This window comes from Scomber scombrus, chromosome 2, assembly GCF_963691925.1.
Source record: "Scomber scombrus chromosome 2, fScoSco1.1, whole genome shotgun sequence".
NCBI classification, from domain to species: Eukaryota; Metazoa; Chordata; class Actinopteri; order Scombriformes; family Scombridae; genus Scomber; species Scomber scombrus.
In genome coordinates this window covers 26,676,164-26,689,979 of record NC_084971.1, presented here as the reverse complement: position 1 = coordinate 26,689,979, position 13,816 = coordinate 26,676,164, and the positions used below count along the sequence as shown (strand labels likewise).

The 13,816-nt window shown below is 38.5% G+C and overlaps 1 protein-coding gene across 2 annotated transcripts in view; it reads left to right on the top strand.

Annotated features, from left to right (window-relative positions):
• LOC133994825 (protein kinase C beta type) overlaps window positions 1-13,816 on the top strand; it is a 36,183-nt gene that overhangs the window by 18,875 nt on the left and 3,492 nt on the right. Inside the window, exons 5-17 of one of the 2 annotated variants that reach the window (XM_062434011.1) lie at window positions 3,484-3,612; window positions 5,459-5,615; window positions 5,887-6,021; window positions 6,162-6,258; window positions 6,362-6,505; window positions 6,595-6,768; window positions 6,887-6,978; window positions 8,214-8,276; window positions 8,376-8,514; window positions 8,606-8,686; window positions 8,781-8,888; window positions 9,671-9,811; window positions 10,285-13,012. In XM_062434011.1, the coding sequence (XP_062289995.1) occupies window positions 3,484-3,612; window positions 5,459-5,615; window positions 5,887-6,021; window positions 6,162-6,258; window positions 6,362-6,505; window positions 6,595-6,768; window positions 6,887-6,978; window positions 8,214-8,276; window positions 8,376-8,514; window positions 8,606-8,686; window positions 8,781-8,888; window positions 9,671-9,811; window positions 10,285-10,437 (1,613 nt within the window). In that variant the 3' untranslated portion in view covers window positions 10,438-13,012. Of the gene's footprint in view, window positions 1-3,483; window positions 3,613-5,458; window positions 5,616-5,886; window positions 6,022-6,161; window positions 6,259-6,361; window positions 6,506-6,594; window positions 6,769-6,886; window positions 6,979-8,213; window positions 8,277-8,375; window positions 8,515-8,605; window positions 8,687-8,780; window positions 8,889-9,670; window positions 9,812-10,284; window positions 13,013-13,816 lie in introns of those variants that run through there. The other variant, XM_062434018.1, reaches the window with a different exon arrangement.

Here is a 13,816-nt window from a genome sequence, read left to right as displayed (position 1 = left end):
CATATATATATTCAATATAGGTATTATTCTGAGTGGCTGGGATGAAGGCCACACTTCCAGCCAATCTGAGCAGGTGGTCATTTATAATGTTGATTTTATGTAAATAGCTTCATAAGAATGATAACAGTCTGCTGGAGGGCAGAGGAGAATCTGGGCTGTAAGGAAATAAGAAATCTAAACAACATTTGGTGAATAAAATGTCACAGATTTGTTTAAAATAGAACGTAGCATGTGCATAGTAAAGGACAGCAGACAGAGAAGGGCACAACATGGAGTGGCTGAATGAAGGGAGGGATCATTACACAGAGCGAGGCATCCATATTTAAAATAAGACTGCTCAAAGTCCAACTAATAATTAAACGCAAACAAACTAGCCTGAAGTCTAAATGAGTGAGTTTCCACTGCTGAGCACACCCACAGCCGACAGAGACGCACCAAAGAAGTCAAAAATCAGTGAACCACACTTCCAAGATGAGGTCGATGATAAGAGAGAAATGTGGTTACTGATCTGTGGCATGTACACGTAGATTTACAGTAACCGGATTACTATAGTGCACGTAACCCTGTTCCCTGGTTACCCACATAACCTCTGGTTACTAATGTGTATGGAAATTCATCTGCTTTGCCCAGTAATATTTAAAGCTCTTTAAAACCACACATCCTATGCACACCTGTACACCCACAAACTGTTCTATTTCTGTCAGACAACACATGTGCATGTTGAAACTCTCATGAAATTAAAAGTGAGGTTCACAAGTTTTCAAATCCGTCTCAAAACAATAATAAGGTGCCACTGTGAAGATTTAATCCGTTTTTTCTTCGTTCCTCTTGTCCTAACATGCTTTCAGTGACAGATTGAAGACAATCCACAGTAGCTTGTTATATGCAAATATGTATTTCAAAGTTCATCTGAAGCTAAAAAGAGGCTCCAGTAGTCTGAATTTGTCAAATCAAGTAAATATCTTCCAAATGTAGTGGTATTAGTGCAAACTTTCCTCTTTGTGTTTTCTTGTTGATTCGCAGTAGAAGGACAGTAACAAAAGAGAGAAAAGCAAAACCTGTTTCAGTGTTCGATTCAAGCATTTTGACTGTTGTTTTAATACCGACTGAAAGATTGTGAACTTTCCTGAACACGTATACCTCAAAACAAACTTTGGCTTAGACCAGTTTAAAAAGTCTAACACATTCCCCCAAATACTGCAACACTTCACTTGCCTAAGACAAAATGAATACAATTTATGCTCAGATGCTTTTGAGATATGAAAACCTCTCAATAAAAAAAACACGTTCTCTGAAATGAGATTACATACATCGTTTAAAATAGTTGACCTTGCTCTTGATTCATCATAACGGACAGTTGAAGAGACGCTTCTCTCAGCACAGAGCGAATAATGGAACATTCCTTGTAGTTGTGCCATTTTTATTGCTGACCATTTGCCTGCTGCAACGATGACACAAACAGGAAGTGGGTTAACTTTGCAGTGCTGTCTCCTGCTGTGACCGACATTATTTAAAGGGTATACAGTTCCTCATTGTATCCGTGACGTATATGCGTTTCATGGACTTTGACTCGGGAATGCTGCAGTTTTCATTCATTTATATTTAACAACACATCAACGTCAACACGTTTATGCAAAGAAAGAAAAATGAAAAATGAAAACCTCTGAAAAATTCTTGAGTTTGAGAGTTTAATTAACATAATTCATAAATATGTTTTAGGTTGTTTATAGTTCATGAAAAGATAAAACGCCAAAGTCTGTGTTCTTACAAATTTATTTGTTATATGTTATTGATTTTTATATTTTTTTATGCTACACAATAAACAGTAGAAATAAACGCGTATTCCTGAATTCAACTTGTTAATGTTAAATTAATAAATATTTAAGAATCATAATTATCAAACAGAGCATAAAAAACATTTGAGTTTTATGACATGCAAGTGTTTTCTCTCTTTCAATGGATCTTAATATGTTTTATGTTTTAATAATTACAATTTTTTCCATACAGTATATTCATCGTTAAAGGATACGTCTGTGGTGATTTTTTTATATTTTTCTTATTATGAATAAATCTCACATAGTAACAATGAATTGATCCTACTTACAAGTATTGTACGTGTATCCACAGTCTGATACATCGTATCCCTCTGTGCCGTACACCTCCGTTGTCCGAAAACACTGGGGTAACGGCTATTGTTTGTTTAGAAACTACTCCAAAGATTAATAACAGCAATCACATTTTCAGTCTCAGGAGAGCATTTCCCTTCTACAGCAGACGCCACTTAGTCTCTTAGCCAGATAGCCAGTAAATGATCTAATAAAACAGAAACATGATTCTTCATGGAGGAAGGAGCATTGATGACTTCTCTCTCTTTGAAACACAGATATTTGAATTTTAACTTTCTCTGTTGCAGGAGGCAAGAATACATCTTAAAAAAAAAAAATCCCAGATTTGACTTGAATCTTAAAAAATCAGTATGGAAATAAATTATTAGAAATAAGATTTGTCTCCATTTGTTCATTTAATATTAGCTTTTTCTGAGGCAGCTGTGTATAGACTGAACAGCAATGTAAAGATGCGTGTATGTATGAGTGTTTGGGCCGCTGTTTGATGGACATACAGTAACATAATAACATTCATTCGAAGAAATAATTACTTCAAAGGTCATTCTCATGCAAAGAAAATCACACTGATAGCAATACATTACCTTCTCATTCTCCACCTCTGGAGAGCCACAACACCACCCACTGATGTGATGAGTGGTTTGTGCACCAGAGCAGCAGTCTGACATCTAGTGGACAGACTGAGTAATTACATACATAGCGGCTGAGTTTTATCCCCCCTTAAAGGAAACATATTTAGATTTTTGTAACACTGAATTTAAGATAGATAGATTAAGATATTCTTCAACTGCTGTCAATTCAACACTTTTACATTTTGCCTGAAACTTTAACACAAACTCACTATGTACTTTATGTTTCTGTGTATTTTATGTAGTTTAGTTACTTTATTCTGTGACTATACTGTTATCCACTTCTGTCTAATCTGTCAATTCAATACCTAGCATGTCTGTCTGTCTGTCCTGAAAGATGGATCCTTCCTCTGTTTCTCTCGCTGACGTTTTTCTGTTTTTCTTTACGGACTATTTCATTTTTATTGAATGAAGGATGCTGTATCTGAAAACTTTTTTGTGATTTTGGGCTCTGTCAATAAAATTCACTTGATCATCCTCATCATTGTTTTATCACAGTATTCTTCATCTTTTCTATTTAATTATTAAATTACTGTAACGATTCAAATTAATTCATTATTTGCCAGTTTTGAAAAAGTAATTAAGTTAAAAGTTAAATCTGAAATATACAAAAAAACACAATTTTTATCTATCAGAAGTGTTTTAAAGAACAAATGCTTGATAATATAACTTTGACTGATGGCACTGTAACAATGAGAGAAATAATGCATTTTGTGTGTGTGTATATTTAGATTGTATGATGAACATCCACAAGCGGTGTGTGGCCAACGTCCCGAGCCTGTGTGGGACAGATCACACCGAGAGGAGAGGACGCATCCAGATAACTGCCCAAATCACCAAGGACACGCTCACCGTCACCAGTGAGTGCTCTCTCTGTATCCGTCCATCTCTTCATTTTCACTTTCTCTCTGCCACACACGTGCATACACACACACACAGAGTTGGTCCAGCGATAGGGAGAGCGCCTCTCAAAGCGCTATATCAGCCCAAGACTAAAACTGGAAAGTCCATTAGTCGATCGATGATCAAACGATTGACCCACATCTCCACTAGGACATGCATCCACGTGCCAGCTCTCTCTCTCTCAGACAGCTGCGGATTGATTATGGAACAGAAACTAAACTGTTGTTAAGTGTTGTCAAATGTAGCCAGAGTTATTTGGGACAGGCCAGAGCTGCATTCACAGCTTTACATGTAGAAGTGTTGCAGGTTTGTGTCCCACTGTCCTCTGGAAAGGACAAATAAGCAGCCTTCAGTCCAGATTTACTGAGGAAAATGGCATTTACGTGGAGTTTTGTGGCTGCAATCTGTGCATATTCAGAGCCAGATTTACTAAGACAGCAGCTCATTACGCAGACACATTCTGCGAGGGAAGGAGAGCTTAGCAGGTGCGAGTCAGTTGTGGGATTTCTATAAGATCATCAAGCTCAGAAAATAAATAATAGCGTGGTGATCTTCATTACATAACATATACTTTGGACGCAGTTGAAATGCACCTGGGGAAAAAACTGTTACTCAAACGGATAAATGGCTTCATTTACACAGTACTTTTATCCAAAGCACTTTATAATTTGCCTCTGATTCACTCTCACGCTCACAATCACACTCACACACCGAGCAATTTGCGGTTCAGCGCCAACTGCTGACCCTGTGATTAGTAGACGACCCACTCTACCTCCTGAGCCACAGATGCCCAAGACTCTGAAAATTATGAGATCATAATCTTTAGCTTAGAAGAATTTAATTATAATACATATTTAATACATCAGATGACAAATAAAAAGCAGGCTAGATGAAGTGATATAATAAGACAAAGACACACAAAATATACAAGAGCTGCTGGAACAGGTGGAGAGAGAGAGAGAGAAACAGAGCGGCTGGAGGTGGAGATGGTGTTTATATGGATGTAAATACTGAGATAAATGCTGCTTCACTCACTTAAACAAAGAAAGAATTGTTAAGTTGTAGCCTGCAGTGGAGTTTAAATTCACGTTTCATGAACACAAACCAAAACTCTCAAATCCTCTCTTCTATTGCATTACAGTAAGCAGATATTCTGTTCATTAAGAAAAGCTTAACTGTTTCATTTTTGTCTCAAATAATCATTTTAAAGTCACATATGAGCTTATATTTAGTGCACTTTAGAATAGATCTTTATGTCATTGCAAGTATACTACGAAACTCCGTATGGGCAGTCAAATGCAGCATTAAAAAATAAAATAAGATATATACACATTACACTTATATACACACACACACGCACGAGCCAAGCACATCTCACCCATACCGATGACCACATACACATTCATACCCATACCCATAAAACTTTTAATACTGTCTAAAATATAAATAAATAAGGGGCAATGAGACATGACAGTATTCACAGTTCATTATTGCAGCTTTTCACCACTAGCCTTCCTTATGCCTCTATAACGTCACAGAACACTTTGCGGTATGTTTACAGCTGATTTTCAGAAGCAAAGAGAGAATTTTCTTTGCAAACTCATTATTGCAAGTTGAGTGATTTAGTAAATTCAGCAGAATACAAATTCATTGTCTGTTAACACAACTCCTCTTCTTATTTGAGTGATTCTCCCTTAAAAAGGTCTTCTGATCCTTTAACACCAAGCAGACTAAATGTTTGTTCGTTCTAGATGTTTTTCTTTCTTGTTCTTCTGCTACTTATATGATCTCATCCCCTCACAGTCAAAGAGGCGAAGAACCTGGTGCCCATGGACCCCAACGGCCTGTCAGACCCCTACGTGAAGCTCAAGCTGATCCCAGATCCCAAGAGTGAGAGCAAGCAGAAGACCAAGACCATCAAATGCTGCCTCAACCCCACCTGGAATGAGACCTTCAATTTGTGAGACATTATTTTAAAATTTGGCCTAATTTTTTTAGTCACATGAGCACAAATTGAACTGGAGCTCATGCAAGTGTCTCCGTCCTCGCTCTTTCTCCTGTCTGTCCTTGTTGTCATCGAAGCTATTATGGCTTACTGTGACCATGTAGGCATGAAAACTGTCTATTATTAAATATGACAATGAAAGGGTCTTTTTTTATTTTTTCAAACATGCCTCTTTTTCTTTTACGTCCGATCTTTCTCCCTCCCCCCTTTCCTTCTCATTCATCAGCAACCTAAAAGAAAGTGACAAAGACCGCCGTCTGTCAGTGGAGGTCTGGGACTGGGATTTGACCAGCAGGAACGACTTCATGGGATCTCTGTCCTTTGGGATCTCAGAGTTACAAAAGCAAGGAGTAGACGGATGGTAAGATAAAGGAGGACTGAGGGGAAAGTTGGACAGGTGTCCCAAAAAGAAAGGAGGGAATATTTAAGGGCTTTTTTGTCGTCATCTGGTGGTAATCCTGGCCTTTATCTGACAATGCTCTGTTTTATTCTGGGGCTTAGGTTTAAGATGCTATCCCAGGAGGAAGGAGAATACTTTAATGTTCCCGTCCAGCCAGAAGGAGAGGAGGGTAACGAGGAGCTACGACAAAAGTTTGAGGTGACACAGAGCAACAGGAGGCTTAGTTTGTCGCTGTATTTGGATTTTTTTTTCTTCTCTCTTAATCCTCTTCTGCTCCTCTTCTTTTTCCTCGTTTCTCCAGAGGGCGAAGGTAGGTCCAGGGAAAGCCGCAGACTCCTCGTCCTCTTCCTCGGTCTGCAAGTATGACAGCAACGGCAATCAGGACCGCGTCAAGCTTTCCGACTTCAACTTCATCATGGTTCTGGGCAAGGGCAGCTTTGGCAAGGTGAAGCACGTTCACGTACTTCTGTGTGTTGAGAAACGTGAATCAGCCGTGTGAATCTCACCAGTTTACTTCTCGTGGACTCTTCTCAGGTGATGCTGGCTGAGCGGAAGGGTACAGACGAGCTGTATGCCGTAAAAATCCTGAAGAAAGACGTGGTGATCCAGGACGATGACGTGGAGTGCACCATGGTGGAGAAGAGAGTCCTCGCTCTGTCTGGGAAACCACCTTTCCTCACTCAGCTGCACTCCTGTTTCCAGACCATGGTAACGATAACACCGACTTCACATGAACAAAAACAATTTTATAGATAACTGATGACTTATTCATCCCTGATCATTTGTTCTCTGCTCCTTTCTTGTTCCTTTTATCTTTGTGCTCCAGGACCGATTGTATTTTGTGATGGAGTACATTAACGGAGGAGACCTCATGTACCAGATCCAACAGGTTGGAAAGTTTAAGGAGCCTCATGCTGTGTAAGTACACACACCAACACAACAACACATTCATGTGATGATATCAATGTTTCCTTTCTGCTAAAAACAGTATAATGTAATATCTCCTGTTCCTACTAGTGCTTTAACATCATTTTTCTGTTTTCTGCTCTGCTTTGCTGTGATATCTATTCCTCTTTGGCAGTTTTAAAGGATTTAGATAACACTGTCAAATGATGAGCTGGCAATTATCCCCTAATTAGAGATTTAGTTGCGTGTTTGTCAGGTGCCTGCAGCTGATTCACAGTTAAAGAGCTACAGGATTGATAATTAAAACATTATTTGAACACTTTTCATTTCATTCAACTCAGTCTTTTACTCAAAAGCAAAGCTTGATAGGTGCAATTTCTTCAAAGGTTAATTAAGATTTATACTAAAGTCATGTTTAGGGTTGAAACTAATGATTATTTTCGAGATGAATCAGTTCATTGTATTGTCTATAATATGTCAGAAAATGGGGAAAATTACATATTATCGTTTCTTAAAGCTCAGAGATGTCTTCAATTAACCTGGTTTGTCCAATCAACAGTCCAGAATCCAACGATATTCAGTTTACTATCATGTATGACACAAAAAAGCTTCAAATTGTCACATTTGAGAAGCTTCAACTACTGAATATTTGACGTTTTTGGTTAAAAAAGTAACTAAAAGGACTATTTGATTATCACAATAGTTGCTAATTGACTAAGTGATTAATCGTTACAGCTATAGTTATGTAGGTTAGTGAGTGACTGCTTAATCACTAACAGGAAGTAGTTCATAATAACATAATCTCGAATAACTCTCACAAATCCACCTCCTAACATTTATGAAAGCTGCAAAATATCAATTTTGACTTCATCAAACTGCCGAAAATATGCAAGTTATTAGCATATATTATCCAGATTGTCCACAGCTGTTCTTCTTTTAAATATGCTCTGCCACTTCACTGTCTACAGATCATTGTGTTTTATCATTTAGGAATAGTGTATACTCTGTGTTCAAGGTGTTTAATAGTGTATTTGTGTATGTGTCTGTTCGGTGTCATGTACAAATGTAGGTTATGTAACTTGATTGTTTATACCAAGTATTTTTCTATATGCAGCTGTATTCAACACTTGAGTCCAAGACAATAAAATATATCTTACCTTATCTGAGAGCTGACACACACTCTCTGCTGTGTATCCATATCAACATAAATGTGTCTATAAACTGGTGTTTGTCTGCGTGTATTTAAGGTTCTATGCTGCAGAGATCGCCATCGGACTCTTCTTCCTTCACTCTAAAGGCATTGTGTATCGGTAAGTTGGTTTGTGAATCAGCTCAAACCTGCACGTTATTATACACAAACATTTCAGACCAGTAGTTGGCGTGTTTATGACCTGCATGTGTGTCTGCAGGGATCTGAAGCTGGACAATGTGATGCTAGACTCTGAAGGCCATATAAAGATCGCCGACTTCGGCATGTGCAAGGAGAACATGCTCGATGGAGTTACCACAAAGACTTTCTGTGGAACACCAGACTACATCGCCCCTGAGGTGTGTTTACATGCTGTGTGACGACTGGTCAGATCTGATTTTTCATCTTTTTTACTTGAGACTTAGTCCTGTCTGACATTATGTGTTGTAGATCATAGCCTATCAGCCTTATGGGAAGTCTGTGGACTGGTGGGCCTTTGGAGTACTTCTCTATGAAATGCTCGCCGGACAGGTTTGTATCCATTTACTATACTTCCTTCCTTTATAACTGAAAACACACAATTATGTCAGGAACTGAAAATACTAAAGTAGGTTTCTGTGTCCAGCCGCCTTTTGATGGAGAAGATGAAGATGAGCTGTTCCAATCGATCATGGAGCATCACGTCTCGTATCCGAAATCCATGTCCAAAGAAGCCGTTGCAATCTGCAAGGGGGTGAGAACACAAGCTCAGATAGACATACTGTATACATACAGACTCAATCTGGCTGCAAATCCCTCACCCTGTCCACTCTGAACGCTGGAGGCTTCATCACATTAAGTGCTCAAAAAAAATCCTCTAACAGAGACTGTCATTCTCCACTGACCCTAATTACTGAAAGACTGCAAGCTGAGAATAATGGCGGAAAGGTGGAGGAAAGCGTCCTCCCACTGCCCACTTTATTAAGTACAGTATATCTGTGTATGGCTGCAACAATAGATTATTTTATTAGTGATTAATCTACCAATTCTTTTCATGATTATTTATTTGATCAATAACACTTTAAAAAATTATGAAAATATGTCCATCACAACATCCTGGAGTTGAAGGGGTCTTCAAAAGTCTTATTTTGTCCAAACAACTTTCAAAAACTTTTCAAAAAAATATTAAATCTACAATAACGTTAGTCCAAGAAAAGCAACAAATACTTGTTTTTCCTTGAAAAATAATTTTACTTTTCATTCAATTATCAAACCAGTTGTGATAATTATTAATCACATATTGATCTACTAAACCGTGCAGATTTAGATTTGTACAATTTAATGCAATCCAAAACAGCAACTCTTTAAACGCTTATAGGAGATGAACAAAACAGCTGAAAAAGCTACGGCTGAAGGATAAGGCCTAAAAAAACACTGATCCAAAAATCTGCTTTTTACCAATCTGTCCCCGAAAGTAGCCTATGACAGACCACACACTTACTCCTCTCACATACTGTCTCTGTGTGTGATTTTTAGCTGATGACCAAGCATCCAGGTAAGCGTCTGGGCTGTGGTCCAGAGGGGGAGAGAGACATCAAGGAGCACGCCTTCTTCCGCTATATAGACTGGGAAAAACTGGAGAATAAAGAGGTCCAGCCGCCTTTCAAACCTAAAGCTGTGAGTATTTACACACATACGCACTCTTCAGCTGTGTTTGAATATCACCTGAAACTCACTGATGGTCATAGATTTTTGATTACAATACTGACGGAAATGACACACACGATTAGGTCGAACTCTGGAGGTAAGTCACAGAAATGGTTAAATCGCTCATCCCCCCCCTCGAACCCCAACCATTACCTGCCGTTGGTCACTACTCTGACGAATGCAGCGTTTGTGAGTGTAGTCACCAACGATAATGCTAAAATACCATTGGCTCACATATGGATACCAATGGAAATCCACAGTTTCGGCTGTGAATGATTTGATTGGTTGATGCCATGTTTTTAGTTGTATTTCTCTTTTTTCTCTTTGTTTGTTGTTGTTGTCCTTTTTTTCTTGCATCCTTCATCATATTCACTCCACCTCCCCCCCTTCCCTTGCTCCCCCCTCTCCTCTCCCCCATATCTCTCTCTCCTTTCCATTGGCAGTGTGGGCGTGATGCGGAGAACTTTGATCGTTTTTTCACGCGCCACCCCCCAGAGCTGACCCCCCCAGATCAGGAGCTTATAGCCAACCTGGACCAGGAAGAATTCCAAGGCTTCTCATTTGTTAACCCTGAGTACCCTCACACACCTCACTGACCATGCCACATATCACTGGGCTGCACTAGTAAACCCCCCCCACCCCCCACCACCACCTCAGAAACATACACAAAACAATAAAAAAAATCACCATGATGTCATATCCAGGCTGAATTCAGCAGGGTGAAGAGGTTAAAGGAAGAGTTGGACATTTTAGAAACGTTGCTTACTTGCTTACTTACTTTCTGAGAGTTAAATGAGAAGATTTACTACTCCTAAATGTTACCACTCCGAATTAGCCCAGCTTAGCATATAGACTTGAAGCTTGGATCTCTCCAAAAAATTCAAAAATATGCCTTCCACAACACCTCTAAAGCTAACATGTTTTATCTCATTCATTAAAAATGATAATTTGTAGTTTTAAGGTTAGTTACATGCTTTCACTATTTCTTGGCAAACAGCCAGGTGCAGCAACTTCTCAAAGTCTTGTCTTCACACACACACACTACGTAATTCCCCCCTCAAATTCACGATAGTTGCCCCAGGACCTGCGAGGCGAGGATCACGTGACCATCAGAGACAGCCAACAGTGTCAGTAGACTAATTTTAAGTAGCCGTGCTAGCTAGTCCATGACGAAGCTCATAACACAAGTGCCCAGGGAAAATAAAATTCTCTACAGCGAACAGAAAACACAGGAAAGCCGTGTTTCTTTATTTTTCTATAAAGTTTTGACGAACCAGTAGCTTACCTTACCACTGTGATTTGAAGGTAATTTAGCAAAAAAAATTAATATATATAGACGTGTAGCACAGAAATACGATTTTATACCCTTCATGAATATTCATGCAAACATAATGTCTAGGCAACTACATTTAAAAAACAACAACACATTAAATATCTCTTTGAGCTTTAGAGGAGCTGGTAGGTATATATTTGAACCATGCAGAGAGCCAGCTGTTTCCACTAAATTAAGATAATCTTGCACTTAAAGGGGAACTCCACCAATTTTACAAATCAAAGTCTGTTTTCTGCATGTATGAAAAAAGTTGTTTAAAGCCATTTTTTTAAACGCACAGGCATGAGATCTTCTCATCTCACTCTCGGAAAGAAAAGCTTGTTTCCCAAAATGTCGAACTACTCCTTTACATAATATCCAGATGGAAATGCAGACAGGTGCGCAAACGCTAACAATCAGGAGAAATAATCAGGTGTCAAGTTGCCAGTAGGAGACCAGTAGTCTTGTTTCTAGCGGTCACGCTGTTTTCAGTTTACTGTGGATTAGCTCGTCAAGTTATTCTGCTGCTCTCATATCAGCTGTACTGACTGGATTTCTATCTTTAAGTGAAGAAATGTTGCTCGCTCCTGAATGCTGCCCGGCTCCTAACACTGGCAGGTTCAGGTCGTAGTCCGACCTCAGGCAGGGCCGATCTGAACCTGCTCTCTCTCCGTGTGTGTGTGTGTGTGTGTGTGTGTGTGTGTGTGTCTATATCACCCTCCCTGTAATTGCATATTGACCTATGACCTATCAGTAATATTGATGAGTGTACTATGATGACATATTGGTAATAATCATACTGTGTAAGTGAAAACTGACCAATTGCTTTGCTATGATTGTTTGAGTTCTAATCAGTTTCCTAATGTTGACTTTACTTTTGTCTATAGGACCAAATACTTCTACACTTTCTGTTCAGTCAGTGTTGTGGTGAGCTTATCGGATTTTTTTTTGGTGATTTCATTTTTTAACTAGTCAGAGGATAGAAGTCCGTATACATGCAGTCAGCAAGGGTGTAGGTCAGTGTCGAGTTAGAGTTTTTTTGACTGAAAGCTCATCTCCTTTTTCTCCATTACTGAAAACATTACACTGTGCTTTTAACGACAGAGGGCATATCTCTTAGCTTGTAAACAACTATTTTTTTGTGGGGGTGGGGTGGGATTTCTCTTTCAATGAAACCCTGTAGAGTCTTGTGAAGCTGGTAGTTTGTTAGCGTACAGAAACATGTCCAAAAGTGCCAAAATAAGATTCAGATTCACAAGGGTGCAGTAAAAAAAAAAAAGTCCTAGAACTGTGATGAAGGGCAGCCATTTTGTGCCATTTTACAGTACGTGTGTAATTATTAGAATATGCATTAAAGCTTATCTGTTCTCCAACAATACAGCACCCTTTTAAAGTCATTTTCATATATAAAATGAATTGTCTGAGAAGACAAAGTGTGTTTCAATGTGAGACTGGTTGTATTATCTTTTTTTGTAACTGTGTAACGATGCAGGGTAGTAATGTGTCAAATCTAGTTCTTTGAGCTCGTACTGTATCAAAAAAAGGGGAGGCGGCAGCAGCGGCATGGTGACATCACATGTTGTTGTCATGACAAAATTCATGTTGTATAAAGATGATATATGATACTGCCAGGTGAAGGAAACAAGCACTTATTGTGATGACGTTAACGATGACCAATCATTCATGAGATAACAAGATGTAGTATGAGAAAACATATATATATATATATATATCAAGTTCTATATCAGAGAGATATTTGAATAAATTGTTATGGATGAGAGAGAGATGCTTCTGTGGATTGTGAAATTGTCCTGTATGACTGGAAACTGATAATATACTCACTGGTGCCTACCAGACTACTTCTGTTGTGTCTGCCTTGTTACTGCTGTTACACCTAAAAACACTCATAGAGATAGAGCAACTTTCTGGAACGTTATTAGTTTTTTTGCTGAGAGTTAGACGAGATGATCGATCCTTACTGTCAGCAAGAATCACTAAAAGCTTAACATCTAGAATGTCTAATTATTGCTTGTACCCTCATATTTAGCATTTTATAAGCAATATCAACAACAAAAAAAGTTCATAACGTGCTAAAATTTAGCTGTAAGCTGATATAAAGACATTGCTAAATATTTATTAATGTAATTGTCAAGAGTTATAACATTTATAAAGCATTTATTGTCATGATATCAACAGATTTCTGGTGTGATAAACAGAAACTAACATTAGATAATAGTAGTAAAAGAAGTGAAAAAACGTAACTTTATGTCCATTAAATACATTTTTTGTCATGGGTCTTTCAGTTGCATCTCACAGCCTTCATCATTATGTTTTAACTACATTATAGTGTACTCTAAGCCATTTATCAATTGTTGTATACTGCTTAAAATGTTAAATTTTGGGGGGTTAAACCACAAAGCAAAAGAAAAAAAACTCCACACACTGTAGAAATAAAACATGCACTCACACCTGCTTCACATACAAAACTGAGCTGAATTAGTGTACGAGGACCAGTGGTAGAGATGGGAAAGTTTCTGATGCCTCAGTTCAGCTGGAAGCCCTGTGATGAGACAAAAGGAGGAGGTAGGAAACAAAACGCTCTGTGTGATCTCTGTGTGTTTGTAATACATGTGTCTTGCCTGAGGCTCACTGCTTCACTTCCT